Source organism: Aspergillus heteromorphus (genome assembly GCF_003184545.1).
Source record: "Aspergillus heteromorphus CBS 117.55 chromosome Unknown BO70scaffold_1, whole genome shotgun sequence".
NCBI lineage: Eukaryota > Fungi > Ascomycota > Eurotiomycetes > Eurotiales > Aspergillaceae > Aspergillus > Aspergillus heteromorphus.
Window position 1 is genome coordinate 1,093,533 of NW_020290406.1, and position 25,606 is coordinate 1,119,138.

The window sequence follows — 25,606 nt, forward strand, 5'->3', positions numbered from 1 at the left end:
GCTTCTTCACTATGACCGTCCTCCTGCACAGTCCTCTAGGAAGTGATGCGATACTCTGGCTCGGGCAACCTGCCCTTTGCTCGTCGCAACCCATGGCGAATGGTAGGATGGCTGCCACCTTCAGCTCAGCCAGCCCATGACTCCTGCCTGGATGTGTACGTCGAGTGCCCCGAAGAGGGGTAAGTATAATAGTTGTCGATATGGACCCGCATCCTGCAGGGTGCGGCTGGATCTGTGATTGGAAGCGCTTCTCTTTTCCATCCTGGAAGGGCACGGACCGACCGGGTGGCAACAGTACTTTGGAAGATGGTACGGAGTAGTCTAGCGCCTATTGTCGCTCGCATTAGTTCAATCACACTCCCGTCGGGCGTTGCGCAGGTTCTTCAGCTTGTAATTTACACTTGCATGAGCGGAGGCAAATGGGAGGACGGATGGATGCTCCCGCCTGTCGGGCCCACACGAGCTGATTCCAACCCCAGTCAGTGTGGCAATATTCCTCCTTCCTTGTGAGGGGTATTGCTATTTTCACTGTCACTAATCCAGTTTGATTTATCCAAATGCCTCTATCCTCGACCATAGCAAACAGCAAATCTCGTGATGAGGGGTGGCTAGCTGACTTGCTGGGGAAGTGGGACCCACTGACGCCATTCCCTACGTCGGTGGGCAGAAAGCCCTAGTGAATGAGCAGATCCGCCTCTTGCGAGGTACATAACTGATGCACGAACACACAGATTGGGTTAAGCAGATCCAGTCCAGACTACCCCAGCCCGGACTATCCTGCATATTCAAGCTACCAATAGCTACATCAACCTCCTCCCGAAATGCTCTCGACGAACTGTGATTGCTCTGAGCACGGGAGCTATGCCTCGGGCATCGCCGGTCACGCAGACCCATTACTACCTCGTCAGTTGTCTTTCAGCTCGGCGTACGTGAAGATGAGGTATCCTGGGCTTGGATAAGCGTACATTTAGCATTTGGCGCGTCGAATGCGGAAGGTAGCCCTCGATTCCAGCCTCCATTCGCCTCAGACGTGCGTTTACATTTTCAGTCCGCCAAAAGCTGGGGGAAAGCGAGGGGAATGCTCTTCGCCACCCGTCAGATCCCAGAAACCCCTCTTCTTTGGACTAATCGAATCGAGCATCGAGGTGCATTGGACGACAGAGTCCTCCGAGACGGACGATCGGATCAAGATGAGGGTGTTTGAACCCCTCCATCCAAGGGTGGAAAGTCCTGTTGCCCCGGTGAAATAAGGCCCGAGACAAAGAAATGGGAATATAAACCCCCGAGTGAACAGGAACGTAGACCCAGCACTCAGACATCGTTTTCATCGGCTTCTCTCGTATGAGAACTCTACAGCGCAATCATGATCTACTCCCAAGGCTTCAACTTCGACGCCTACGTCGAGAAAGGCGTCGACCCTCGTACAGGCCAGTACACTTGCGCCATTGCCCTCTATGAGGTTCCTTCCAGTGTCCGCAATTGTCCACCCTTTAAACTGGTCCTGCACTACAATCCCTTGAACGGCAACGACATCGGACTCGGCAGAGGGTGGTCCTTCATCCTCTCCTCCTATGACCACCGTAACGCCAAAACCCTTTCCCTCTCAACCGGCGAGAATTACCACGTCACTGAATCAGCGAGCGCCGTGATAGTGAACGACCAAAAGCTGCAGAACTTTGTGTTTCAGAAAAAAAGCACCTCGAACTATCAAATCACGCACAAGTCGGGTCTGATTGAGGTTCTGACCAACGGAAACAATGTCTTCAACACCACCGTGACGACCGATATATACGGGACGAATGGTCGCTCTTTGAAGCTCGTCTGGGTCCGTTCAGGCGACCAGCCGCGTCTGAGCAAGGTCCAGGAGGATTCCCAGGACCTGGTGACGATCGACTACACGGATGCAGCAGTCACCATCACACAGGCCCCCGGCACCAATGAGTCAGCTGCATTCACCCTGGTGAAACGCAATAGTGAGCTGGTGGAACTCCGTCTCCCTCTCGCTGGCTCGCCATCCTGGAAATTCACCTACGGGACCTCTGGCCTGACCAATGTTACCAACCCTGCAGGTGGCGTGGAGGATATCTCGTACAAGGCGAATGGCCACCTGTTGCCCAGGGGGGCACCTGTTCAAGCCATTCCGTATGTGATCTCGCACACAGCGCGGCCTCTTGGTGGCCAACCCCCTATCGTCACGACATACAGCTACTCCGACTTCAACTTCCTCGGCTACGGCGGTGGTCTGGATTGGAGAGATGGAGAGGACAACCTGTATCGCATGCCTGCGAGCTACCAGTATACCTCCACCGTCCAGGTTGTGGGCGGAGCGACTACGAGGTATACCTACAACAAATTCCATCTGGTCGTCAGCACGCAGCAGCAACAGGGCACGAAAGCATCAACTCAAACCATAGCATACTACGCCTTAAGCAACACTGCCTTTGCCAACCAACCGGCACAGTACCAGCTCCCCAAGACCGCGCAAACAGCATATCGCGATACTTCAACGGGAGCCTCTCGAACAGAGACCACAGAGTACGAATTCGACAACTGGGGCAACCCCACCAGGGAAAAGCACCCGAGTGGCATCACCACTACGCGAGAGTATTATCCTGCGGCCGGGGAAATCGAGTCGGGCACAGGCAAAGTCCTCTGTCCTGCGGATCCGCACGGTTTCCAGAGATACCTCAAGCTCGAAGCCGTCACCCCAGCTGCCAGCAACTATCAGACCCCCACCCGAGCCAAGCGCTATACGTATCTCAAGATCTCGGCCGCGGCTAATGCACTGACGAGTTACTTGGTGGCCACTCAGCAGCTGCACACAGTTGAGGATGGCAAGAATATATCGAGCACTGAGTGCATGTATATCGACCAGCCTCAAGCAAGGGATCACAGTCGTTTGCAGCGACAGGTCGCACGTCTACTTGATCAATATGTCACGACGCACGAGTTTACCTACACGTACACAAACTCGTCGACGCTGAAGAAAGCCACCAAGATGACCACCTTTGATGGCCACGCAACACACGAAGATATCTCTTCGTCCTTGTTCTCCGGCTTGACTCTCTCGGAGAAGGACCACTCCGGCATCGAGACTACTAATCAGTATGACCATATGGGTCGACTCACTCAGACCACCACCTCTCCCGGCACAATCTTCGCGTCAACAGAGAGGACCGACTATTCCCTCCTCGACAACGGAGTCGGTTGCCTTGTCACTGTCACCGATCCCAAGGGGGTGCAAACCCGGTACTTCACCGACGGTCTCGAGCGACTGCTCCGTGTTGAGGCGCAGGATGACGATGGTACATGGGACATCTATCGTGTCTACACAGGGACCTTCCGTGCCATCCAGGAGCGCAGCTACAATGCCCAGGATCAATGCATCGAGGAGGTGGACATTGACTGGCTTCGCACAGATGCTCATCCCACCGAGCAGCGGAGTACCCGGTCCCTGACATACGACGACTGGGGTCAGGTCAGTCGGATCACCAAGAACAACGGTGCAGTTAATCTCTTCGCGATTGATCCCATTACCATGACCCAGACTGTTGGTGCCGAAGGGGAAGGCCAAACGAAGATACAACAGAATGCGTTCGACACCCCGGCCTCCGAGACACTCCTCAAACGCGACGGATCGACCTACACCAGGGTCGAGTATGCGTACGATGGCATAGGCCGGCGCATGCAGATGAAGGACAATTCTGGTCATGTCACCCAGTATACCTACGACAGCTTCGACCGCGTGATCCAGACGACCTGGCCCGACGGCCATGCCACAACCACCCAGTACGCAGCCCAAAGTACTGCTGCTCTACCCGTAGCTATCAATCTCAAGGGGTCATCAGGGTTCAGCACGCAGACATTCGATGGATTGGACCGCCTTATCCGAAGCACCGTCGGGGGACGCACCACCACCAACGCCTATGCCGGCGTCGCCCCGGTCCCATCCCTCGTCACGAGTCCCAAGGGAGGCCAGTCCCAGCTCACGCATGAGCCCGCGTTGGACTTTTCCTTGACCAGTCGGGTCACGACCGATGCGACAAGCTCATATCAGTACGACAAGCAGACAGCGGATCTCCTCCGCATGGCTAATTCGTCCATGACCACTGACCTGGGTTACTACCCATCCCGTCTCCTCTCCCACGAGACCAACGAAGCAACACCCTCGACAAACTCGGCGCAGTATGTCTATTCCCAGGCCGGGCGACTTCAGAAATACACCGACGTCCATGGCCAGCAGCATACCATCCAGTACGACCCATACGGTCGACCGCAAGAGATCACCCTCGGCACGCTCAAAACCACACTGGGCTACGACCTGTCGGACCGCGTAACCAAGAGCGTCGTCCAAGATGGCACGCAGGGTTCGATCCTCACCACCGACACCGCCTACGATGAATTTGGCCGAGAGATCCGCCGCGTGGTCCAACAAGGTGGAAAGACGTTGTACCAAACCGTCCAGTCGTACAGCGACACGGGTCTGGTTACTGCGCGAGACTGCACAGACGGGGATGGGATTACCATTCGGTTGGAGAGCTTCCAGTACGACAATCTGAACCGTCTAACCGACTATCAATGCCAAGGCACTCAACCACCGGTCGACGAGCAGGGCCGCTCCATCAGACGCCAGGGATTTGCCTTTAACTCCTATGATAGCTTCACACAGACCCGGACTGCCTTCGCAGACGGCAGTGATAACATTGCAAGCTACACCTACAGCCCCTCCGACCCGACCCAGCTCATCCGCATCACCAACACCCATCCACAAGACACCCCGACAATCAACCTCGAATACGACGCCAACGGCTGCCTAACCCGCGACGAGCAAGGACGGACCCTCGTCTACGACGCCTCGAGCCGCCTCGCCGCCGTATACAACCAGGGCCAGAAAGTCTGCGAGTACGTATACGACGCAGTCGGTCGACTCATGAGCCAAAAGATCCCGAACCAACCCGACACCACCCTCTCCTACCGCGACAATATCCTCATCGCAGTGACCAACGGAACCAAGCAAACCAGCTTCTCCGCCGATGGAGGTCAGTACTGGGGTGAAGTGACCCGGGATGGCGGCTCAACGAAGAGTCAGCTCTGGGCCTCCGACGCCCAGAAGTCCGTCTCCAGCTGGCTGGAGAACGGCGAGGCCCACCACCAGCAATACACCCCGTATGGCTTCAGCTCGGGCAGCACGGCGATCGGCTTCACCGGCCAGTGGCGAGACCCCGTCACCGGGTGGTATCATCTCGGCAACGGGTACCGCGTGTACAACCCGCGGCTGAAGCTCTTCCATAGTCCCGACTCGTGGGCCCCGTTTACCTCTGGGGAGATCAATCCCTACGCGTACTGCCTGGGCGATCCGATCAATCGCGCAGACCCGAATGGGCATTTCAGTTGGAGGGACCTGGTGCTGGGGGTGGTGGGTGTCGTGGTGGGCATCACGGTGGGGGTTCTCACCGCGGGAGTCGGCGTGGCCATAGGCATTGGCATCGGCATCGCGGCGGGTGTCGCCTCGGATGTGGTCACCGGCGCGATATATGATGTCGCGAGCGGAAAGGCCCCCACCTGGGGAAGCGTGGGCACGGATGCCCTGTTCGGGTTGATCGGGGGAGTTGGAGGCGAGCTGCTGGGCAGGGGACTCGCGTACGCAGGGAAGGCCGCGGTGCGGTATATCGGACGGGAGGCCCCGGGGGTCATTCGAGGAGCCCTCCGCACCCCGGTGGCTGCCATCACCGAGACAGCCGCGGGCAGGGCCACCGCGGCGACGACCCACGGGGCTGTCCAAGTGCCCGAATGGGTGCTGGAGAGGCTGCGGAAGGGGCTGCCCGTGCTGGGCCTGAGGGGAGGGGCCCCGGCAGGGAAGAAGGCTGCCAAAAAGACCACGCAGACGGTCGTCGAACGGCTGGCCTGGACGTGGGATGATGCGCGTGTCCTCAGAGGCATCGACCGTTCCTCCCTGCAACAGACACATCTGAACACATACTACGAATTCCGGGATCTTGTGAAGGCCGGCTCACATCCCTCTGAGGCTGTCAGGACAATGGGCGGAGACTTGCACTTCGAAAGGCTGAGCGGGAGGCTGAAGGATGTGTATACCATCCGGCTGAGCCAGGAGCATAGGGTGGCTTTTACGATTGACGCGCGTCAGAGGAACGTGTTCGTGCTTAACCTTGGGGGTCATTATCCGAAATTGGCACTGGCCCAGGATGGTGCAATTCTGTAGTGACGTTGATTTACTGTTAGAGATGGGAAGGAGGGATGGGTGTTGTTGGTAGGGACGAAAGTTGATACAAGGGTTGGAGGTGGTCATGCGGGGGCTTGCTCTGCCATTTGCAGTCTATACAACTGCTTGGGCCTCTTGGTTGTGAATAATACTGACACGCAATTACAAGTCCATATGTGAGCTGTAAAGGATTGGTTCATTGCCTCCATTGCATCTTAATTTGTTTTTCAATGTTCTGCTCCAGGACGTGGCTTGGTTTGTGACTACATCATCTGGTAATCATAAGATTCATTCACATACATCGAGTTGATCGGATGGATTGGCAAACCCGACAGCCTCATTGGGCCAGTATGACGCCCATTCAGGGAATCGGCTCAATCAATCAGGATTATTTCCCAGAGAATGGAGATCGAAAGTGAATCGCACCCTGAGGGGAAGTCACCGGCCACGGGAGCTGTTCCGATGCTCCACGAGTCCAGTTTCCAAGATTATCTTTCTCTTCGCTTTACATCTTCTTGACGGTCACTTATATTTACTCCCGAGACCACAAGACTCTCGGGTATATTATCAGAGCTTTACACTCCCATATCAGTCCATGCAGCGAATACACCCCCTTTGCGAGATGGCGGTAAATCACTAGGACTGGGAGCAATATCCCCTAGAAAGACACCACTACTTCACCAGGCAACCCTTCTCGCTGATAAGGCCAATGCATGGATTCCAGCAAGGTTGGGAAGGAATCTTCTACGTGGACTTTTGTCATGCCCACCACACTCCCCTTGCGTCTGTCGCCACTACTCTGGACAACTGGGAAGGGATACCCTGGACTGGGTACGAAGCAGGAATGCTCCATAGGAACATCGTCGACATGCACTCCGTCTGCACGGCCGTTATTTCCAGGTTCCAGCGGCCACCATTCTTTCTTTTTCCCTTCCAAAGCCACAACATCCTTCTTCAAAATACCCCAACACAACATTCAATCTCAGTGTATGGTTAATTAAAGGACCGCTTCGTATCAGCACCTCGATTCGCTCCCTCGGGGCTACATCACCATCCCCTTGACCCACGCACATACCTGTCTACCGGTCAGGCCTCATCCCTTGATTGACCCCACAGACCCACACAAGCTCCCCTCCATGCAGGGTCATTGCAGGTTATCTGCACAAAATATACGCAACATACGCAGGACATCTGCCGGGCTTCGACGATCCTCCCCAGAATGAGTACCCAGACGCGTGACATGTAGGCGATCATCTCTATCACACACCATGCCAGGGACCTAGGTAGTCTAGTCGTTACGTCTGCAGGACACTCCACTCCACCACCGCACAGGGGGGTCGGTCAGGATCTGCGAGAGACCGCGGAGCGTGCGACGACAATCTCTGTCGACCGACCGACCCGGACCATGATATTTGATGTTTGCAAGTCTTGTTCCGACGACGACCTCTCGCTCCTCGCAATCAGATCCACAGAGACTGACTGACTGGAGAACCGCTCAGCCGACAACATGAAGGAAGTCCTTGTCGCGACCACCGCGCTGGATGAGTATCTGCTCAAGAATGATCTGGAGTTCACGAACGACGGACAGTTCGTGCGATGGGGGAAGGACAACAAAAAACATCCTCGCAACTGGAGCACAACCCGCAAGGTGTTCGATATCGGGTTGATTTTTATGCTGGATCTGATTGTGTACGTCCCACTGTCCTCATGGCTGAGAAACTACTGACAATTCCCAGCACTGCTACTAGTACAGCCGGAGTATGTCTCGCAGTCTGCGAATCAACCACCCTTTCTGACCGTTGCAGGCATCCGCCGCGACAGCGGCCCAACATGAGTTTGAAATTGGGACGACGCTGTCGACCTTCTGCTTCGTGACCCTGTATGTCTCCCCCTGCTCAGACTGTCCGCATGCTAACTGCCCAGATTCCTCCTCGGACAGGTGGTCGGGGCTATCGTCTTCCCTCCCTGCTCCGAGTCCTTTGGCCGCAAGAAGCTCTATATCATCAGCAGCGCAGCGAGTGCTCTCTTCTGTCTGATCATCGGGGTCGTGCATTCCCTCTCCGCCGTCATCATCTGCCGCATCGCAGGCGGCTTCTTCAGCGCAATCCCCTACACCGTCGGCAGCGGCAGCAATGAAGATATGTTTGACATCCGAGACCGCATCTGGACCATCTTCTTCTGGACCATCGCATCCAACATCGGGTTGATCTTCGGACCCATCACCAGCATCGCTATCATCGAAAATCTCTCCTGGTACCCCTCCCCTCCCCACTCCCTACTCCAACCTAGAATCAACCCCACAGCAACCCCCACTAACCACACCAGGCGCTGGGTCTTCTACATCTACACGATCATCCTCTGCGTACTAAGCACCCTCTTCCTCCTCATCCGGGAATCGCGTCCCTCCCTGCTGCTCGAAAACGAAGTAACCCGCATCCGCCAAGAAACCGGGCACGACAGCCTCCAAGCCCTAAACCACGACCACACGCCGGACTTCCGGACCTTCGCCAAAGTCTCGCTCTTCCGGCCCCTGCAGCTCTTCTTCGGGGAACTGCTCATCTTCACCATCGCCATGATGATTGCCTTTTCCTTCGCGCTGATCTACATCTTCACCGAGGCTCTGCAACCAATCTACGAATCCATGGGCTTCACGCCCTCACACGCCTCCCTCCCATTCCTGGCCATCGGCGTGGGCGTCGTTTTCAGCACCCTCACCCGGATCCTCGACTTCCGGATCCTCGATTCCAGACACGCTGCCTCTCAGCCTGTCAAGCCGGAAGATAAACTTATCGGTCTTGCGATCGGGGCGCCGATCTTCGCGGTGGGGCTGTGGTGGTTCGCGTGGACGATCCCGCCCCGCGTCGAAGATGTGTCGTGGATGGTGCCGACCATCTCGCTCGCTCTGGTCGGATATGCCTTGAATGAGTTTGATACGGTGCTGTATGGGTATCTGTCTGATAGTTATCTGAGTTATGCGGCGAGTGGGACGGCAGCGGTGCAGTTGCTCAGGGCAGTCCTGTCGGGCTCGTTTCCGCTGTTCACGAGACAGATGTTTGATGGGTTGGGAGCCAATGTCGCTGCGTCGGTGCTGGCCGCGCTGGCGACGGTTTTTTGTATCGTGCCGGTGTTGTTTTTGCTCTATGGGGAGAGGATTCGTTCGCAGAGTCGGTTCGCGAAGTATAGTCTGGAGGTGCAGGCGGAGATGGGGGAGAAGGATTGAAGGGGTTGTAGTTGAGGGGTGGGGGTAGGGGGTGGGGGGGGGGGGGGTTGTTTTGTGATTTGGGTCGTAAACTGTATGATAGTTTGTCTCTTGAGGAGCGTGCGTAGCCTGTATGTATTAATAGATTGAGGACGGCGACATAAACACAGTATCGGTATTGGTCATGCTACAACTACACTCGTTCGTATTGTCTTGCTTATACACCCTTAAAATATTTTGTTTATGGTTGGATTTCCCACTTGCCTCGTACGGACTTACTAGCCGGCCCTAGCATGTATATGTAGGGATGATCAGCAGACAGCAGTCATCAGATGTAAAGGATATATATTGTGGGCAGCGTGGAAAAGGTGGAACACGAGCCTTAGCTCAAATGACAACATGTGGACATTATTTTTCAAGCCACACCTAAGACACGTCAACTGCCCTTGAAATATGATTCCAGCTGGGTACTTCCAAAGTCGACCATACCCATCGAAAGAAATGACGTGGTCTGTCTTCTTGAAGGGCTGAGCAAACCAAGCATTATCCGAATCATCAGGGGGGGATATTTTCAGGTAAACATGATCCGAGCAGTACCGGGATTCATAGAGAAAGGTAATGGTTATGACAGGAATTTGTATGGAGATTGTTTGCGCGACCTAACTATGGTCTGGGACTGGGGAATGGCTCGACAGGACCCGGACAACAGCCGTCCGTCTATTCTACCGCCCGCAGACACTTCGATATCATCGACCGAAAATGACGAGCGGAGCTAAAAAAGGCAAAGGATGTGGGATGAGATGATACTAGTCTTGGAAGATGTCCCTCGTGCCTGTATCAGAGAACGTGCTCATGGCAGCGGCCAAGAATCCCCATTCGGGACTTGAAAGCCTCCAACTTCTGTATGAGTATCAACGGGAACACCTTGTGATATCGGATAATGTGATTATTGCAGCGAGGGGCGATATGGGCAAAAGTGCACCTGAGGTTGTGGAGTATGTGCTGGAGCTGAGAAAGCGACAGGATGAGAATTCTCATTACACCATGTAGCGGGAATACATGCTTCCTGACCCTGGTTACTGCCTGCCTGCCTGCGGATAAGGTATCTAAGAAGAGGCTTCTTTCAATTGGTAGAAGATTGTTCTACTACTCGTTGAGAGGCTGGGCCATGATCCTATCCTTGTACTAGATATTCCTCGCCATGCTTTGTCAGGTATCCGGTCAATTAACAACTATATAAGCTTAATACACCCTCTGATACAACGCATCAACCTCCAGCGCACTCAGAACCACCTCTTCTGATCCCCATTATGGCTCAAAAACAAGCCGCTAGTCCCAACATCCAGGCTCTCAATGACCCGGAGACACTTCCTAACACTCTCCTCCGGCTGAATCTGCCCCTTCAGGTCCGGCTCCGCCGCCTGAAACTGCTTCAGCATGAAATCAATCGCTTGAACCACAGGTTCGGGCTTCTCTCCTATAAGAACATTAGCATCACATCCATCACCACCACCACGGCAACTCAAGATCAGAGAATCACTTACCCTCCCACGTATCCACCCAACCGGGGCTCAACGCCAACACCTTGATCCCCTTCGGCGCAAGCTCCGCCGCATACTTGGCGACCTGGATATTTATCCCGGCCTTCGCGATAGAGTACGGGACAGCATCACTCGACCCGGCTTTCCGGATGAAATCCAGATCTGCCATGCCGCTGGAAATATGCACGATCTTCTTCTGGACGCCCTTCTCAATGAGAGGGAGGAAGGCGTTTGTCGTCCAGATACCGCCATAGATCGCCGTACTAAGTGCTGGCTCGAAAGTCGCATGCATGGCTTCAGCGTCGAATGGAAGCTGGGTTGGGTTGGAGGCCATGGTGGCCATGTCGACGGCGTTGGAGTTGTGGATCAGCACGTCGAGTTTACCGCCGGTGATGGTCGCTGCGGCGGAGGCTGCCTCGAGGATGGACTTGGGGTCTGTAACATCGCCTTTGATGACGTGCACGTTGGGGTGGTTCGAGGCGAGGGAGGAGATGTCGCGCGAGTTAGGGTTTCGGACAATGGCCAGGACGGTGTTGCTTGGGTTGGCGGTGGCTAGTTGGCGGGTGAACTCGAGACCAAGGCCCTTGGAGGCTCCGGTGATGGCGTATGAAGACATTTTTGGTTTTGATTTTTGGTTTTGATTTTTGGTCAAGGTAGAAAGTATTTTCCAGTGAATATTGCAACACTTGTTCTACTTACTTCCTTGTTCTACTTACTTCCTTATATAACTAGTTACATTCCACGGCTGACAAACAAACCGGACGGAGCGGAAGATCCGGTCCTGGCGGAGCCACTGCGGGGTTCAGCCATTCACCCATCCAACATCCACCGGCCGCTCCGTTCTCCCTTTCCACCCCGTCCCGGATACGACCTCATGAACGCCACCATATCCGCAGTCAAGAGGCGGGCCTGCGTGGCCTGCACGGCTGCCAAGGCGAAGTGCACCCCACAGGCTGTCAACATGTGCCAGCGGTGCGCTCGTTTGGGCAAGTCATGCACCTACCTGGACCTTCCGCAGACAAAGCGGAAGCAGCGGGCTGCCGGTGCACCAGGGTATTCCGTCCCCACACACATGACACTCGTTGTAGTACTGATTCCGGATGCAGCCGTGTGCAGGTCCTCGAGAAGAAGGTCGACCAGCTGATGGCGCAGCTGGCTGCCTTGACCGGACAGAACGGGCAGACACCGCCCGATGATACTTCTGCTCCTGCTTCTACATCTGCTTCTAACCCGCCCACCAATGACTTGGGCTTACCTCGCAATCCCGAGCCGGATTCAACAGCCATTGCCGCCCTGCTAGATGCGGCTAAAGACCCGTCTCATGGCCTCGATCCGCCGACTGGCTCTGTTCTGCAGGGCCAGCCGTCGATCGTCGATCGAGGACTTTTGAGCGCAGCAGAGGCGGAACGTTTGGTGATGACCTTCCGGCTTGACTTTGTGCACAATTTCCCTTTCGTATTGTTGGCACATGGCGAGACGGCTGCTCGTCTTAGATGTCAAGAGCCCTTCCTCTTCTTGTGCATCGTGGCAGCGACCATGGGCAGTGCGCATACTCTGCGCCATACTGTCGCAGAGGAGATCATGAAGCATGTTACTTTAAGGGCTGTCGTGCGGTCTGAGAGGAATCTCGAACTGCTCCGTGGTCTGCTCGTTCATAGTGCATGGTACTCCTATCCTGGAGAGAGATATCACCCGCGCCTGTTGCTGTTGGTGCAGCTTTGTATTTCGATGTTGTATGATTTGGGGCTGCATCGAAAGGCCGGTCTGAATGCGGATGAGCGGCGCGCGCTGCTTGGGACGTATTGGCTGTCAGCTGGGTGAGGCTGTCTACGTTGGGTGGTATAGTAAATGGTAGATCCGAGTTGGGCTAACTACGATCAGTTTCTACGGCACACTGGGACGGCCGATTACCTTGAAACATGATGCTCGAACCGATGAGTGCATCGAGAGTCTGGCATCTACCGCACAACCATCCGATCGGTGGATCGCGCCATTCATCCACCTACAGTCCTTTCTCTCAACAATCGATGACGTCTACGCCTCGATTCACGCAAGTGGTGGAATGGCACTCGTCCCAGTTACGCGCGGCTCTCTACAGCGGCAATTCGACATCGTGAGGAAACGTGTAGAGAAAGACCTCCCCGGCTGTCCTCCCTCAACAGGTACGTCTTGGATCCAAAGTATATCTATCGAGTTGTCAGTCCCAATTGACAGATCATCGCAGCGAACGCAGTACACACCTCAATCGAATTCATCGCGATCCGCCTCGAGGAACTATCCCTCCGCGAGAACCTATGGACCACCGATCCTGCCAACCCCGTCCGAACCACCATGCTAATGGGCATGATCCAGCACAGCAAGGAGCTCATCCACGCCATCACATCCCTCCCGGCATCAGAAATCGCCCAGATCACAATCCCTACCAGCGCCCATATATGTGCCGCGGTGGGCTATATGCCCAGTGCCGTAATGACTCTTCTTAATATCATCACCACTGGCTCCTCTGACCCAGTGGAAGCCCAGGTGCAGGTGCAAGCCGTCGTCAATGAAGCAGACTACCCCGCTCTCATCACCGCGCTTGCAACCTCACTGGAAACGAAATTCGGGGGAATGTCCCCCGCAGACAGAGAGATGGATATTGTGGGGAGTCTGTGCTCGAAAATGCGGCTGCTCGCACGGTGTTATCCGTATCAAGTCAGGGCGGTTGTGGGAGTTGGATTTGGAGTTGGAACTGCGGTGTCGCGAGATTTGGGGCAGGATACGTCTATGATGGGGGTTGATGCAAATGTTGATAGGAGTGCTGGGACGCCGCTCCAGGCCGCCTGGCCGTCTATTTACGGCGATTTGGACGATATGTTTCCCGTGGAGGATATTCAGTGGGATGCTCTGTTGAGTAGTTTTACTGGGTTTGGCTAGTAGGTAGGTACTAGCTAGCTAGTGTGGCTGGTGGTTTTTTGTGGGGCAACGTGTTATGGGGACTGTTGATGCGATAGTGCATGCGCGATTTAGGGTTCGAGAGGATTAGAAATTATGGCTCTGAACTCCAGTCAAGACTATCAGTACAAACAAAGGATCCTCGTATAGGTCCGTCGCTGGAACTGGAACGGATACTCCGGTGCGGGACCGGGGGGACGGAGTTTCCGGTTGAAATCCAACGGATGATAGGTTCATCAAGGCCATTGACAGGATCACTAATCCGATTATAATCTGATTAGTGGTTAAGCATATATTCTTTCCTATATGGGATTTGGGGGGGGTCCGCGGTGTGTCTGTCTATGGCACTTCCTTCCTTTTTCATTCCCAGGTGGAGTTTATGACAGAAAAAATCACTAAGATTAAAACAATACTCCGTACTCAAGTCTTCCGGCAAAAGAAGGCAGATATCCTATCTCATTACCAATCTGTAAATACCAAGACCGACACCATGTGAGCAAGAGAGTGAATATACAGTACCACTTCCCCTTCACTCTCCGACATCAATTTTTTCCCACAAACAAACACACGAAACACTCATTAATTAAGCTCCCCCTCACCACAATCATCCACATCTCATATTTACTTTAAGTACGTACTCACAGCCCCAACGCCTCCAAAATCGCCTTCCCCACCCCCGTCGCACTCGCCGGGTTCTGGCCCGTAATAATAACCCCCCCGAGCCCCTTGACATTCGAAACAACGACCTTCTCGGCCCAGGGCTCCGTCGCCTTGACGTACTTCCCGCCCGACACGCGGTTCAGCTCATCCTCCAGCATGAACGGCATGATGGAGCTCAGCTGCACCTGGTCCTCCTCTGTGTTCGAGAACCCGGTGACCTCGGCGCCAGCGAGCAGGGGTTCGCCGGCGGGGGTGGTCGCCTTGACGAAGACGGCCGGGCCGTGGCAGACTGCCGCGACGGGCTTCTTGGCCGCCGCGAAGGATTGGATCAGGGAGAGGGAGGTGGCGTCGCTGTAGAGGTCGTACATGGCTGTTGGTTTGTGTAGCGTTGTTAGTCACGGTGTGTTTTGTTTGTGGGAGGGTGGTTGGGGATGGGTGGTTGGGATATATGAGAGAAGAGGGGGGGGGGGGGACTCACGGCCGTGACCACCGACGTAGAAGATGGCGTCGAATTCAGAGACCTTGGAGGCCACGTCGGAGAGCTTGACGGTGTTGGTCCAGATGGGTTCCTGCTCGTTGAGGAATTTGGAGGAGACGGGGTCCGATTTGAACATCTCCACGGAGGAGGGGTCGAGGGGAGCTTTGCCGCCCTTGGGGGAGGCGATCACCAGTTCGGCCTTGGAGTGCAGGACATCCCAGGGGTGGGCGAATTCAGGCTGGTGTTGATTGAAATGTTAGTGGGGTGTTTGGGTATTTGGGGTGAAAGGTGATGGTGATGGCGATCGAGAGAAGGGGAAGGGCGTATATACCAGGAACCAACCAGTAGGGTTGCCGTTGGCATTGTGATGGTCATGGGAGGTAAGAACGACGAGGACCTTAGGAGCCATTGCGAGAGAAGATCTGGTTTTTGAACGAGGGTTATCAATTGATGTTGACGGTAAAACAGAAAGCTGTGATGGTTTGCAGCTCTGGACACTCTAGTGGAGGGGGCGTACGTCAGGGTCTTAAATGATGGAAATGCATGACATCAAGGCGGGAGAAGCTTGGGGTGGGGAAGGACGATTATTCAGCGCGCATCGGCGGGGCACAGGAAACTTGCCTGTGTTGGGGATAGTGTCCGCCGGAAACATGCTTGGCTGGTATTACCAATCAGGGTTCCGTGCCTCTCTCTGCGTTTCCATTGCTCGGTTTGGGGTGTGGTATGGCCTCAGTTGCATGATCCTGGCCGTTTCCGGGGTGGAGATTGCAGATGTGGCGGGTGGGGAGGCGCAGAATCCGGATTCTAGATCCTTATCCCCGGGTATGCATGCCGGGTTTGGCTGCTTACGCGGGGCTTACGCGGGGCGTCTTTTCTTTCTGTTTCGTCCGCATATACGGAAGATGTACGGAGTACGGAGTAGTGTTCGAATTAGAGTTATGAAGTGGGAGTTATTGCTCCCGCAAATCGATTCTAAATCTATCCGCGACTCCCAATTCTTGGATGCGGATATCTACACGACAGGCCGGGAAAATGTCTCAGACGGGGAGCCATGCCCAGGGTCCTCATAGGCTGGGGAAGAGCAAGCAGATCCCGATGTCAAAGCCCGGACTCTTCCAGGGGTTGGCCTATTATTCATATTCCAACTTTTATGTACAGAATAAGGAATGCGTGATAAAACTTAGTATTGTGGTTGGAAGCTACTAGCTGTCAAACGATAAGACTTTGGAAGGGTGGAGAATATTGGAGAAAGATATGTTTTCCGTTCAAGCAAAGTCCAAGGAATACTCTCAGTATGAGTAGGACAGGTCAAGTCCACAATCCCCCAGTCCATCGAGCTGTCTGGAATCCCTGAATACATCACAGTGCCTTTCAATCTCCCCACTGCCAATGAATAATTTACAGATGAGCCAACACGGCATCCGCGCCGGAAACCTATCCACCCAGTCAGCAAACTCCAACCACAACAGAACATCCCCCATTTCTTAAAAAAAAAAAAAAAAAAAAAAAAAAAAAAAAAAAAAGAGAGAGAGAGAGAAAAACATACCTCAACAGCCCCCTTCTTCGTCTCAATCTCCGCATACGTGACCTTCCCATGATCGATCACAATCGCATACCGCCCGGTGCGCCCCGCGTTGGCCCAGCCGATGGACTCGGAGAACTTGGCATCGGGGTCGGAGAGGAAGAGCTACACCACGATGATTAGCCGATCTCACAAAATACCCCAAGAGATCCACATCAACATAAACAAAAAACATCAAGGTATGGATAAACGTACAAACTCATCTCCAGTAACCTTATTCGCCTTCCCCCACGCACTCATGACATAGGGATCGTTGGACGCGATGACAGCGATGGTCTGCACGCCCTTGGACTTCAGCTGCTGGATGTTCTGGATGTAGCCCGGAACGTGGTTGACGGAGCAGGTGGGGGTGAATGCGCCTGGTTTCAGGTAGTGAGAGGGTGTTTTGAGTTGTTGGGGTTGATGATGGAATCGGATGTAATGGAATGGAGGGGAGAAGGACTGACCAGGGACGGAGAACAGGACCACCTTCTTATCGGCCCATTCTTTCGAGGCGTTGAAGTTGATGGGGATGCCGCATGCGGTGATCTCGCCGGATTCTTCGGTCCAGGGGATGTATCTGCCTTTGCTTAGTGTTTTGTCTAGGTAGGTGGGATGAGAGGGAGGGGTACTTGAAGACTACGTCGGAGGGGAAGGAGTCGCCGGCTTTGAGAGACATTTTGGGGGGTTGTGAATATGGTGGTGGTTGTGAGGGAGAGTGTTAGGGTCGTGGGAGTGGGAGGTGAAGTGGAAGTGGAAAGAAGAGTTGAGGGAGTTTGTTTTTAAGAGATGAGGGGAACTGCGGGGTACGGGGGGACGAGCTCCTAAATAGCTAGCCAGCTAGCCTAGCTAGCTGGCTGGCTGGCTGGCTGGCAGGGAAGGATTCTGCACGATGGATTTCACCATCGATTAGTCGGTGGCGTCGACAGGGGATCTGATTGCTCGAGACGAAGCCGATGGCTGGCCGTGCAGATCGGCGTTCTCCGCGACCCGCTGAGGGCCGATGGGAACGGAGGCATCTCAGGGGAGATTGAATCGTAAAATTTCGTAAATTGCATGTCTAATGTCTGTCTGAGTCTACACATTCATGGCATCTATTCTATACAGCCCCATTGACAGTCATAATCATCATCATCATCATCATCATCATCATCATCATCATCACAGGTTGATAGCACGTCTGAACTGTACGGGCAAGTCGACCTTGGCCCCCAAGGCCTTCGCTGCATTCAGCACCCACTCGGGCTCCCGCAGGAACTGACGCGCCAACAGCACCAGATCGGCCGTGGCCTCGGGTCCGGACACCGTGTCGTTGATGGCGTGGGCCTCGTCGGAGCCCTGCACGAGGCCCTGCGCCTGTTCGGCCTCCGTGATGAACCCGACGGCGCCCACCAGGGTCGGGGCGCCAGCCTTCCGGATGGCCTTGCGCAACTGTGCCGCCAGATCGATCTGGTAGTTCGTGTTCGCCACCACCTTGACGATGTTCTGGTCCTTGTGGTTGCCGCCAGAGCTGACATCAAGCAGATCGATGCCCAGTTCCGGCAGCAGCGGCAGCAGCTGCAGCGAGCTCTCCAGGTTCCAAGTGCCCGATTCCGCCGCGACATCGTGTCCCTCCATCCACTCCGACGCGCTGATGCGCAGGAACAGCGGCGTTCCACTGGGGATGGCGGCCCGGACGGCCGTCGCGATCTCCCGCACGAGGCGCGTGCGGTTCTCGAAGCTGCCGCCGTACTGGTCCGTCCGTGTGTTGGTGATGGGGCTCAGGAACTGGTTGATGAGATAGCCATGGGCGCCGTGGATCTCGAGCACGTCCACGCCAGCCCGCACGGCCGCTTCGGCGCTCTTTGCGAACGCTTGCACCACGTCCTGGATCTCCTCCACCGTCAGTGCCCGCGGAGTCCAGTATCCCTCGCCCGTCCCATCCCAGATATTTTCCGGTCCGCCGCTGGGGCCGACGACGTCGGACGGCCACCCGCCGACGCTCGCCTCGGCCCTCAGACTGCGTTTCCCGGCTTCCGTGGCGACCCACGGCGCCGTCACGCTGGCCTTGCGACCTGCGTGGTGCAGCTGGACGGCCACCTTGGCGCCCTGGCTGTGGCAGAACCGCACGATGCGCTGCAGGCTCTTGAACTGTTCGGACTCCGGGGAGTGGTCCCACAGACCGGCGTCGTTGGGCGAAATGCGACCGTTGAACTGCACGGCCTGGGCCTCGACGAAGATCAGCCCCGCGCCTTTGACGGCGAAGTGGCCCAGGTGGGCGATGTGGTAGTCGGTGAGGGCGCCGACCAAGGGGGACGACGGGTCGCATTCGGCGGAGTACATGCACATGGGCGACACGACGATGCGGTTCTTCAGGGTCACATCGCGGATGGTCAGGGGGCGGAAGAGGGTGGGCGTGCTGGGGTCGGTGGGATGCAGCGCTGCGCCGCCGTTGTTGGCGGGGTGTAGTAGGGGGTGTGCGCGGACTTGGTCACGGCGGGGGGGTTGACGGAGCCCATGATGTCGATAGAGGCTGTATGGATGGAGATGGTCGGAAGATTGGAGGCGTGGTGGGCATGGGGTGGGCGGGGGGTTGTTTATATGTTGAACTTTGAAGGTGGTGAAGGGCGATGAGCAATACGAGGAGAGGGAAACTGTGCTGTGCTGACAAATTCGCCGCATTCGCCGGCTTAGAAATGCGACCGAAGAAGGGAAAAGAACGCGTTCAATCTGGAGAAACGCCATCACAGGGCAGGTTTGACGTGATTGTCTCCACTCTCTTTGATCTCTCGCAACACACAGCCCCGGCATCCCCTTTTGGAGACAGAGGACCGCTTCCTCGTTCACGCCGGTGGTGTCTTCCAGGAAGATATCATCCATCGCCAGACGGTCCGGCGCTTCCACGGCCTTGATATCCAACCCATCCTTGCCGGCATTTGAATCTTTAGACGCACCAGAAAGCCCATTCGCCATCTTGGTGACCACGCCTGTACTGGCACTGAAGGAGGGTCCTGCTTTCGTAGCCGCGAAACGCATTATTTTGTTCCAGTAGTCGAAGGCACCTGTCGGGAGGCATCTGCGCCACCTGCAACGAGAGGACATCGGAGTGTTTTGGCTCGACCCACGGGGCTGCTGGTTGTCAGCTTCGTCTGATGGGATGGCTTTAGGGTTGACGGACCCAACAGGACCGCCATGGGTGCCTCAGGCCAGAGGAGATCACGGCGCTGCGCCAGCAGGTTCAGGAGATAGACTGTCCCGGCACTGTGCGACATGGGGACGACATGCGCGATGGAAAGATGCGTCAAGAGCGCCGATACTTATTCTAGCCATATGCTGACTCGTCTATGCGTTGCTACGGACATTGAGCCGCCGATTCCAGGGCTGAGCTGTTGGCACTTCACCACAGTACTAAGGGGCGAATGGTAGACGGTCGACGTACCGGTCGATAGAAATCATCCTCACCCCAACTGTCTTTGCTAGGTGATCTTTGTGGTAGCACCATAGTTGACTTCCCACCATCCCTGGGACAATCAGGATGGTGGGCGTGGGCGTGCCATCGTCCGTCTCCCGCGGCCCGATATCCGCGTATGTCACGGCAAGTGGCCCATGGGAGGATGCATCGTCGATGGAAGCGACTCTGGGCCGTTACTTCGAGTAGGTGGGTATGATCCGGCATGGCTGTGAACTGTAACAGATGATATGCGATCGGATGAAGAAGAAAGGAGGAAGATAAGCACGAGGCTGATCGATCAGGCAACGAAGTTATATTAAATGTTGTACAGTCTATCTTTCCAAGTCCATCCCCATCCAGTCCAGAGAAGCCTTAACTCGGCCTCAGCCTCCTAAGCCTCAAGCCTCACACTCATACTCACTCTCACACCTCAAACACCTTCCTCCCTTCAAACCACGTCTCCAACACCGTCGCCCCCTCAAACTCCCCCTGGCTCAGATCGCGATCCACCAGAATGAAATTCGCCATCTTACCCACCTCCAAACTGCCCGTGCGATGCTGCATCCCGACAGCCTCCGCGCCACTGAGCGTTAACACAGCGCACAGAATCTCGCCGCCTCGCTGCCGCGCCGTCTCCCCGTTCGCCAGCCTCCTCGGCTTCCCGCCGGGGAAGTAGCGTATCCGCTCCACAATGGCCGCCAACGCATCGAACAACGACGGATTCTCCGGCAGCATCCAGTCCGACCCGATGGTCATCAGCGCCCCCGAGGCCAAAACCCCGTTGAACGCCCACTTATTCAGCTCGGGGTACTCGTCCACCACCGGATGGTGGAAAATCGCCGGCGACATCTCGGCCGTCACTCGGAGCGGCGCGAATCGCGCGATGTCATCTGCGGGATTGGGATTATCAGCTTAGCCTTGCATCAGCCACCACCACCACCACCACCTCCCCCCCACCACAACCGAAGTACCTACCCGAATGCACAGCATTACAGTGCGCCAGCTCGTGTTTCGGTCCGGATGGATTTCCCTCGCGGATCCGTTCGATAATGTCCAGCGCCAGTCTGGCGGATCCCTCGCCCGCCACGTGGACCTTGCACGTCATGCCCCGGGCATCGTACTTCCTGATCTCTTCGAACAGAAACTCCGGATCGAGCGCTAGATTAGTGGTGATCGGCTGGCCCCGGGCGTCCAGATCGGCCTGTGTAAACTCGGGGGGCAGGGAAGCGCCATCGAGCCAGAACTTCACAAACTGGGGATGAACGTGTCGACTGCGAAACCCCTCCACGACATCCAGCAGCCCCGCCAGACTATCCTGCGGCTCCATGGCGAAGTACACCGGCGCGGCGATCACGTGCGTGTGCACGTCCATGTCCAGACGGTTCTCCTGCTCCAGCTCGCGGATGGCATGCATGTAGACGGTGTTGGCGGAGGCTTCCTGGCAGGAGGTGATTCCGAAGCGATGGCACACGGAGACGGCGTGGTGGATGGCGCGTTTGACGTGCGCGAGCGGCGGGATGGGCAGACACTCGTAGACCTCTGTCATGGCGTTTTCGACCACCTCGCCGGTGAGACTCCCGTCCGGGCGACGCACGTAGTACCCGCCTTCTGGGTCCGGGGAGCCGTTGGGGTTGATGCCCACGCGCAGCAGGCCGACCGTGTTGAGCAGGATGCGGTGGCAGGAGACTTCGCGGATCAGCACCGGCTGCGCGGGGTATTGGTCGTCGAGGTATTTGCGGTCGGGCACGCCGTTGGGGAAGTGGCTGGCCTGGTAGAAGTTTCCGATCAGCCAGTCGCCGGTGGCGTTGGCGTAGGAGCAGGCGGAGGAGCCGTGGGCCAGGCGGGAGGTGAGGTTGTCCGGGTTGGAGTTGAAGCCGATGCGCGCTTCGTTTAGGGCTTGCAGGCCCGCGGTGAGGAGGTGGGCGTGCGCGTCGTGGATGCCCGGCATCACGAACCGATGTCGAAGGTCATATCGGATCAGGCCCCGGGAGGACGCGATCTCCAGGATGCTCTCGTTGCTGCCGATGGCTTCGATGATGCCCATCGGCGACACGATGAATGCCTCCGCCCATGGGTGGTTGCGATCGATCGTGTAGACTCGGCCGCTGTGGAAGGCGAGAGAGTTGTTCGGGTCGGTCGACGAGTACACGCGCATTCTACCGGTGGTTGGGGGCGGGTGCGAGAGGGTTTCCAGGGACTATGACCTGAAGATCTTCCGTGCTTGTTATATGTACCCCTGATTCTCGCCTCCTTGTGTTGAGCGGACGTATCTTGTTCCGGGCCTGATGTGTCACTTACTTCCGAACCCATACAGAAGTCCCCAGTCACCGCACTATGACCTGTCGCATTCCGTCTCAACAAAAGGTCTGGCCCGGACTTCCACTGTGGATTGATGTCTGGGTCTTCAATATCTTTTCCTAACGAGCAGTCCTGATCTCAATCCCATCCCCCGCTGCATAACTAGATCCTATCGAACGAGTAACCAATCCGCCAGCTTCAGCTTCAGCTGCAGCTTCGGCGTCTGACGAACGCTAAAATGTCCAGTTCAGAAGCGAAACGGAAATGGGAACGAATCTCTCCAATGAGATCTGAGCTTATCCTCTTGCTAATATACCCAATCTGCCCCAAGTTCATTAGCAAATCTCCAAACAGACGGAGAAAACCAACATCAATGGAACCAAACACTCACACACACACACACTTCCCCCCCCCTCCAACCTCACGCCTCACACCCTCTCCTCACCAACACTACTTACTATCAACCTCCCTCTCCTGAGGCACCATACAAAGCCCCACCTCTACCTCCTTTACCACCCTTATTCCAAGCTCCCCTCCTATACCCCCCTCCCCTACCCCCTACGGGATAGCCCCCGTCCCGTCCCGCCCCGCCCCTCTCCTCCCCGGAATAAACAACAGCGGCGTCCCTCCCGCTCCCACTCCCCGAATCCGACCCCAAAAATAGTAACAGCCCTCCTCGCCCTTTTCACCCTCTCTCCAAATGTTCAGGAACCTCTCCACCTTTCTCTTAACTCCCTACTCGCGAAAGCAGGCTCCCTTGTCCTCTGGTCCAGCCACACGATACCCACACGATGTCTCCGCCACAGAGTACGGAATAGACGCTTTTTCAGGGTAGGCTGGTCTGATCTAAAATTGAACCGGGGCGGCATTCAAGTATCCAGTTGGGTTGGGATTGGGATGAGTTAGTGAGGGCAGAGACAGCGCGTGGAGTGGTAGGTTATGCACAGGAGTGGGGTGGGGTATTAGGGATACGGGGAGGAGAGAGTGAAGTGGTAAATGGTTTAGGGGGTGAGGTTCATGGAAGGAGGGGAAGTGAGCAGAGCATTCTTTTCTTTTTTTTTTTTTTTTTTTTTTTTTTTTTTTTTTTTTTTTCAAAAGCTTTTTTATGCTAGGTGGGAAAATGTGTGTTGATGGTGGTAGTGAATAGATGGATGGGTCGTGGGTCTCGTCTAGGTATGGTGGAATTGGGGAGGGAAGAGGGGAAGGGGGGGAGGTGAATGCTGTTGACAGACTGAAAGGCAAAGCCGCAACAGGGTCGAGAAATTATCTTTACAAGACAGAGCAGCTGACCGGACGTGCAAACCGGTTTAACTCATCCCCTCCGGCCAACTCCAAGAATATATCCGCAACCTGAGCGGAATCTCCGCGCATCTTATCTGATCCGCACCGATCATTGGGACATGGTACTATCCTCGGAATATCACAAGGTTGAGTCCGATTACGGTGAGCTGAATTTCACTGGTCTGGGCTTTATGGGTCTGATTGGATTGGATAGTCTGCCTCGAAGGGAGGAGAGGGAGGGTTTCTTCTAGGTGTCTTGTGACGACTGAGTGATGCTGAGAGTGAGACTCGGGGTAACTCTAATCCAGAAGGTACAGTCCACCCATTTACAAGATGGAAAGAATCCCAAAAGCCAAGGTCAATTTGATTCACCTAGTCACGGTACACTACTCTCTGCCAATTTCCCGATCCTACCGATCTCCACGCCCACTCCCACTCACCACTCATCACCTACCTACCCACCTACCGCGCTCTTGCCAGACAAAACAGCCTGCCTAATGACGCTCGCGGCAGCGGCCATAATGCTGTCCAGCTCAGTTAACAGTGTCTACGATCCCCAAAAAAGAAGCAGCCGACTTACCTCATCGTGACGTTTGTAGCAATCATGGCAGCGCTCTCCGCGACGACAGTCCCGGTCCTCTTCGCAGCGCTGACCGCAGTAGTCGATCTGGTTGTGTTTTGATGTTACTTACATGTGCGCAGGGGAGATAAGGTTGGGGGGGGAACATACGCCGAGAGTTCCGTCGGAGACCTGGGTGCTTTCAGTGTCTGCCTCCGCGGGAACAGCCATGGCAAGGCCCAGGAGGGTCATGAGGGCGAGGAGGCTGAGCTTCATGGTTGTGATGCTGTGGGGGAGGTTGTGCGGTTAGGGTATGTGTGGCGTTTAAGGGAAGGTCGGGGCATACGTAATTGCTTTGACGTGCTGTCCTCAACTGGATAGAATGTTGTGATCTGCTGTGTGCTGTCTGTCGCAATTGCCGTCGTGGATGATGTCTTCGAGAACGAGTCAGAGGGTGCTATTTATATGCGGTCATAGGGACTCTGTTGTCCTTCCCCTGGATCAAAAGTGCGGGGTGACTCGTCCCACAATGTGTCATTGTCCATCACCCCTTTTCGCAGCGATCTGTACCAGAGTAGCGTTCGGAGGGTATTCATCCATGTATCTCCGCATCCTGATTGATACCACCCTGGATCATATGGCGTCTGTCTCGTTATGATCTGCTTATATTGCCCAGGTGGCGAGACGCTCCATGGAGCCCCGCGTCGCACATTTCCCCGGAATCCAGAGATTCGTGCAACATCCGGAGGAAGTGGTGGTGGATCGGCATGCTGCAGGCGGGCTGAGGGAGTAAGCACTAGCGAGTAAGGTTGCATGAGGGCTTTGCGGATGTGGGGGACTCGGCTCGGCGTTAAGGGTTTATTGGTGCGCTGGTAGAGGCTGTGCTGAATGTCGATGCTGTTATACCCCTTGGTTAGATACTCGGCTGAGACATTTAAGTGTGCGTGGTACGGGGTGATCAGGGATCGGGCCACTCGGCGCTACCATGGAGGCACGCTCGCTCGAAGGGCATTCTTCCTACCCGCCGGCGGGATACGAGATGTTTGATCTTAAGCTTGGGCGTGGCTTTGCTCAGAACTTTAAGTGGGTTCTGTGTTCGAGAAGGGGTGTGTCTGGCTGGTGAAGATGGGATTGTTGAAGATTGCCCGTTTTGACTAGGCTCTCCGGGGCAGCTGACTCGGCCCTATACCTGCCTACTTTCAAACAAACTGCGCCCTTGCTTTCGGTCCTATGTGACTTAATTCCGGAGAATTAATACGATTGCGATGTGCTGCGGCTTGCATGGCTCTAAAGCCTAAAGCAATCGCTTCAACGGCTTGAGTGTTTGATGCCATGAAGGTGACAGCACGCCGTTAGGTATACGCTTCAGGCTTCGTAGGGTCCTGCACTGAAGCATTGAATGATATGCTCAGGCGGCTGAAGGTTGTCTGTCACACAGAAGAAGA

General features: G+C 55.5%; 9 protein-coding genes across 9 annotated transcripts; 3 read left to right on the forward strand and 6 right to left on the reverse strand.

The window, feature by feature from the left end:
• Positions 1-1,363: 1,363 nt before the first annotated feature.
• Positions 1,364-6,359, forward strand: BO70DRAFT_327401 (uncharacterized protein; the record flags this gene model as incomplete). The annotated part of the gene is made up of 1 exon (XM_025540696.1): positions 1,364-6,359. One exon carries the CDS (start codon positions 1,364-1,366, stop codon positions 6,218-6,220), a length of 4,857 nt encoding a protein of 1,618 aa, XP_025404050.1. The 3' UTR covers positions 6,221-6,359.
• A 1,368-nt stretch (positions 6,360-7,727) lies between these two features.
• Positions 7,728-9,440, forward strand: BO70DRAFT_402239 (MFS general substrate transporter; the record flags this gene model as incomplete). Its single annotated transcript, XM_025547016.1, has 3 exons — positions 7,728-7,909; positions 8,144-8,473; positions 8,546-9,440. The coding sequence occupies 3 exons, from the start codon at positions 7,728-7,730 to the stop codon at positions 9,438-9,440; spliced, it is 1,407 nt and encodes a 468-aa protein (XP_025404051.1).
• Positions 9,441-10,708: 1,268 nt separating this feature from the next.
• Positions 10,709-11,576, reverse strand: BO70DRAFT_305685 (SDR family oxidoreductase; the record flags this gene model as incomplete). Its single annotated transcript, XM_025540016.1, has 2 exons — positions 10,709-10,896; positions 10,964-11,576. Coding segments are annotated over 2 exons (801 nt in total), but the record flags the coding sequence as incomplete, so codon positions are not given.
• Positions 11,577-11,834: 258 nt separating this feature from the next.
• BO70DRAFT_327405 (uncharacterized protein) lies at positions 11,835-13,977 on the forward strand (the record flags this gene model as incomplete). Its single annotated transcript, XM_025540697.1, has 4 exons — positions 11,835-12,013; positions 12,049-12,777; positions 12,842-13,122; positions 13,185-13,977. 4 exons carry the CDS (start codon positions 11,835-11,837, stop codon positions 13,874-13,876), a joined length of 1,881 nt encoding a protein of 626 aa, XP_025404053.1. The 3' UTR covers positions 13,877-13,977.
• A 313-nt stretch (positions 13,978-14,290) lies between these two features.
• Positions 14,291-15,485, reverse strand: BO70DRAFT_357430 (type 1 glutamine amidotransferase domain-containing protein). The gene is made up of 3 exons (XM_025542040.1): positions 15,364-15,485; positions 15,033-15,270; positions 14,291-14,924 (listed from the first exon to the last, which is right to left on the reverse strand). The coding sequence occupies exons 1-3, from the start codon at positions 15,439-15,441 to the stop codon at positions 14,533-14,535; spliced, it is 708 nt and encodes a 235-aa protein (XP_025404054.1). The 5' UTR covers positions 15,442-15,485; the 3' UTR covers positions 14,291-14,532.
• Positions 15,486-16,201: 716 nt separating this feature from the next.
• Positions 16,202-17,370, reverse strand: BO70DRAFT_357431 (peroxiredoxin family protein). Its single transcript, XM_025542041.1, has 5 exons — positions 17,226-17,370; positions 17,061-17,173; positions 16,810-16,973; positions 16,579-16,719; positions 16,202-16,466 (listed from the first exon to the last, which is right to left on the reverse strand). Exons 1-5 carry the CDS (start codon positions 17,270-17,272, stop codon positions 16,431-16,433), a joined length of 501 nt encoding a protein of 166 aa, XP_025404055.1. The 5' UTR covers positions 17,273-17,370; the 3' UTR covers positions 16,202-16,430.
• A 384-nt stretch (positions 17,371-17,754) lies between these two features.
• Positions 17,755-19,608, reverse strand: BO70DRAFT_367504 (NADH:flavin oxidoreductase/NADH oxidase; the record flags this gene model as incomplete). The annotated part of the gene is made up of 2 exons (XM_025544566.1): positions 17,755-19,105; positions 19,373-19,608. The coding sequence occupies 2 exons, from the start codon at positions 19,606-19,608 to the stop codon at positions 17,755-17,757; spliced, it is 1,587 nt and encodes a 528-aa protein (XP_025404056.1).
• Positions 19,609-20,317: 709 nt separating this feature from the next.
• BO70DRAFT_357434 (amidohydrolase) lies at positions 20,318-22,206 on the reverse strand. The gene is made up of 2 exons (XM_025542042.1): positions 20,999-22,206; positions 20,318-20,913 (listed from the first exon to the last, which is right to left on the reverse strand). The coding sequence occupies exons 1-2, from the start codon at positions 22,176-22,178 to the stop codon at positions 20,447-20,449; spliced, it is 1,647 nt and encodes a 548-aa protein (XP_025404057.1). The 5' UTR covers positions 22,179-22,206; the 3' UTR covers positions 20,318-20,446.
• A 1,521-nt stretch (positions 22,207-23,727) lies between these two features.
• On the reverse strand, positions 23,728-24,437 carry BO70DRAFT_348716 (uncharacterized protein; the record flags this gene model as incomplete). Its single annotated transcript, XM_025541626.1, has 4 exons — positions 23,728-23,901; positions 24,069-24,149; positions 24,183-24,269; positions 24,333-24,437. 4 exons carry the CDS (start codon positions 24,435-24,437, stop codon positions 23,728-23,730), a joined length of 447 nt encoding a protein of 148 aa, XP_025404058.1.
• Between the last annotated feature and the right edge of the window lie 1,169 nt (positions 24,438-25,606).

Bases quoted from the DNA above. Each gene is read 5' to 3' on its own strand.
- BO70DRAFT_357430 (XM_025542040.1), bottom strand. From the start codon at position 15,441: ATGGCTCCTAAGGTCCTCGTCGTTCTTACCTCCCATGACCATCACAAT. The intron at 15,271-15,363 runs GTATATACGCCC...AATCAACACCAG, and splicing joins ACCCTACTGGTTGGTTCCTG to CCTGAATTCGCCCACCCCTG. The intron at 14,925-15,032 runs GTGAGTCCCCCC...ACAAACCAACAG, and splicing joins CTACGTCGGTGGTCACGGCC to CCATGTACGACCTCTACAGC.
- BO70DRAFT_357431 (XM_025542041.1), bottom strand. From the start codon at position 17,272: ATGTCTCTCAAAGCCGGCGACTCCTTCCCCTCCGACGTAGTCTTCAA. The intron at 17,174-17,225 runs GTACCCCTCCCT...AAGCAAAGGCAG, and splicing joins CCCTCCGACGTAGTCTTCAA to ATACATCCCCTGGACCGAAG. The intron at 16,720-16,809 runs GTACGTTTATCC...ATCGTGGTGTAG, and splicing joins AGGTTACTGGAGATGAGTTT to CTCTTCCTCTCCGACCCCGA.
- BO70DRAFT_357434 (XM_025542042.1), bottom strand. From the start codon at position 22,178: ATGCGCGTGTACTCGTCGACCGACCCGAACAACTCTCTCGCCTTCCAC. The intron at 20,914-20,998 runs GTAGGTACTTCG...CCAATCCCGCAG, and splicing joins CTGTAATGCTGTGCATTCGG to ATGACATCGCGCGATTCGCG.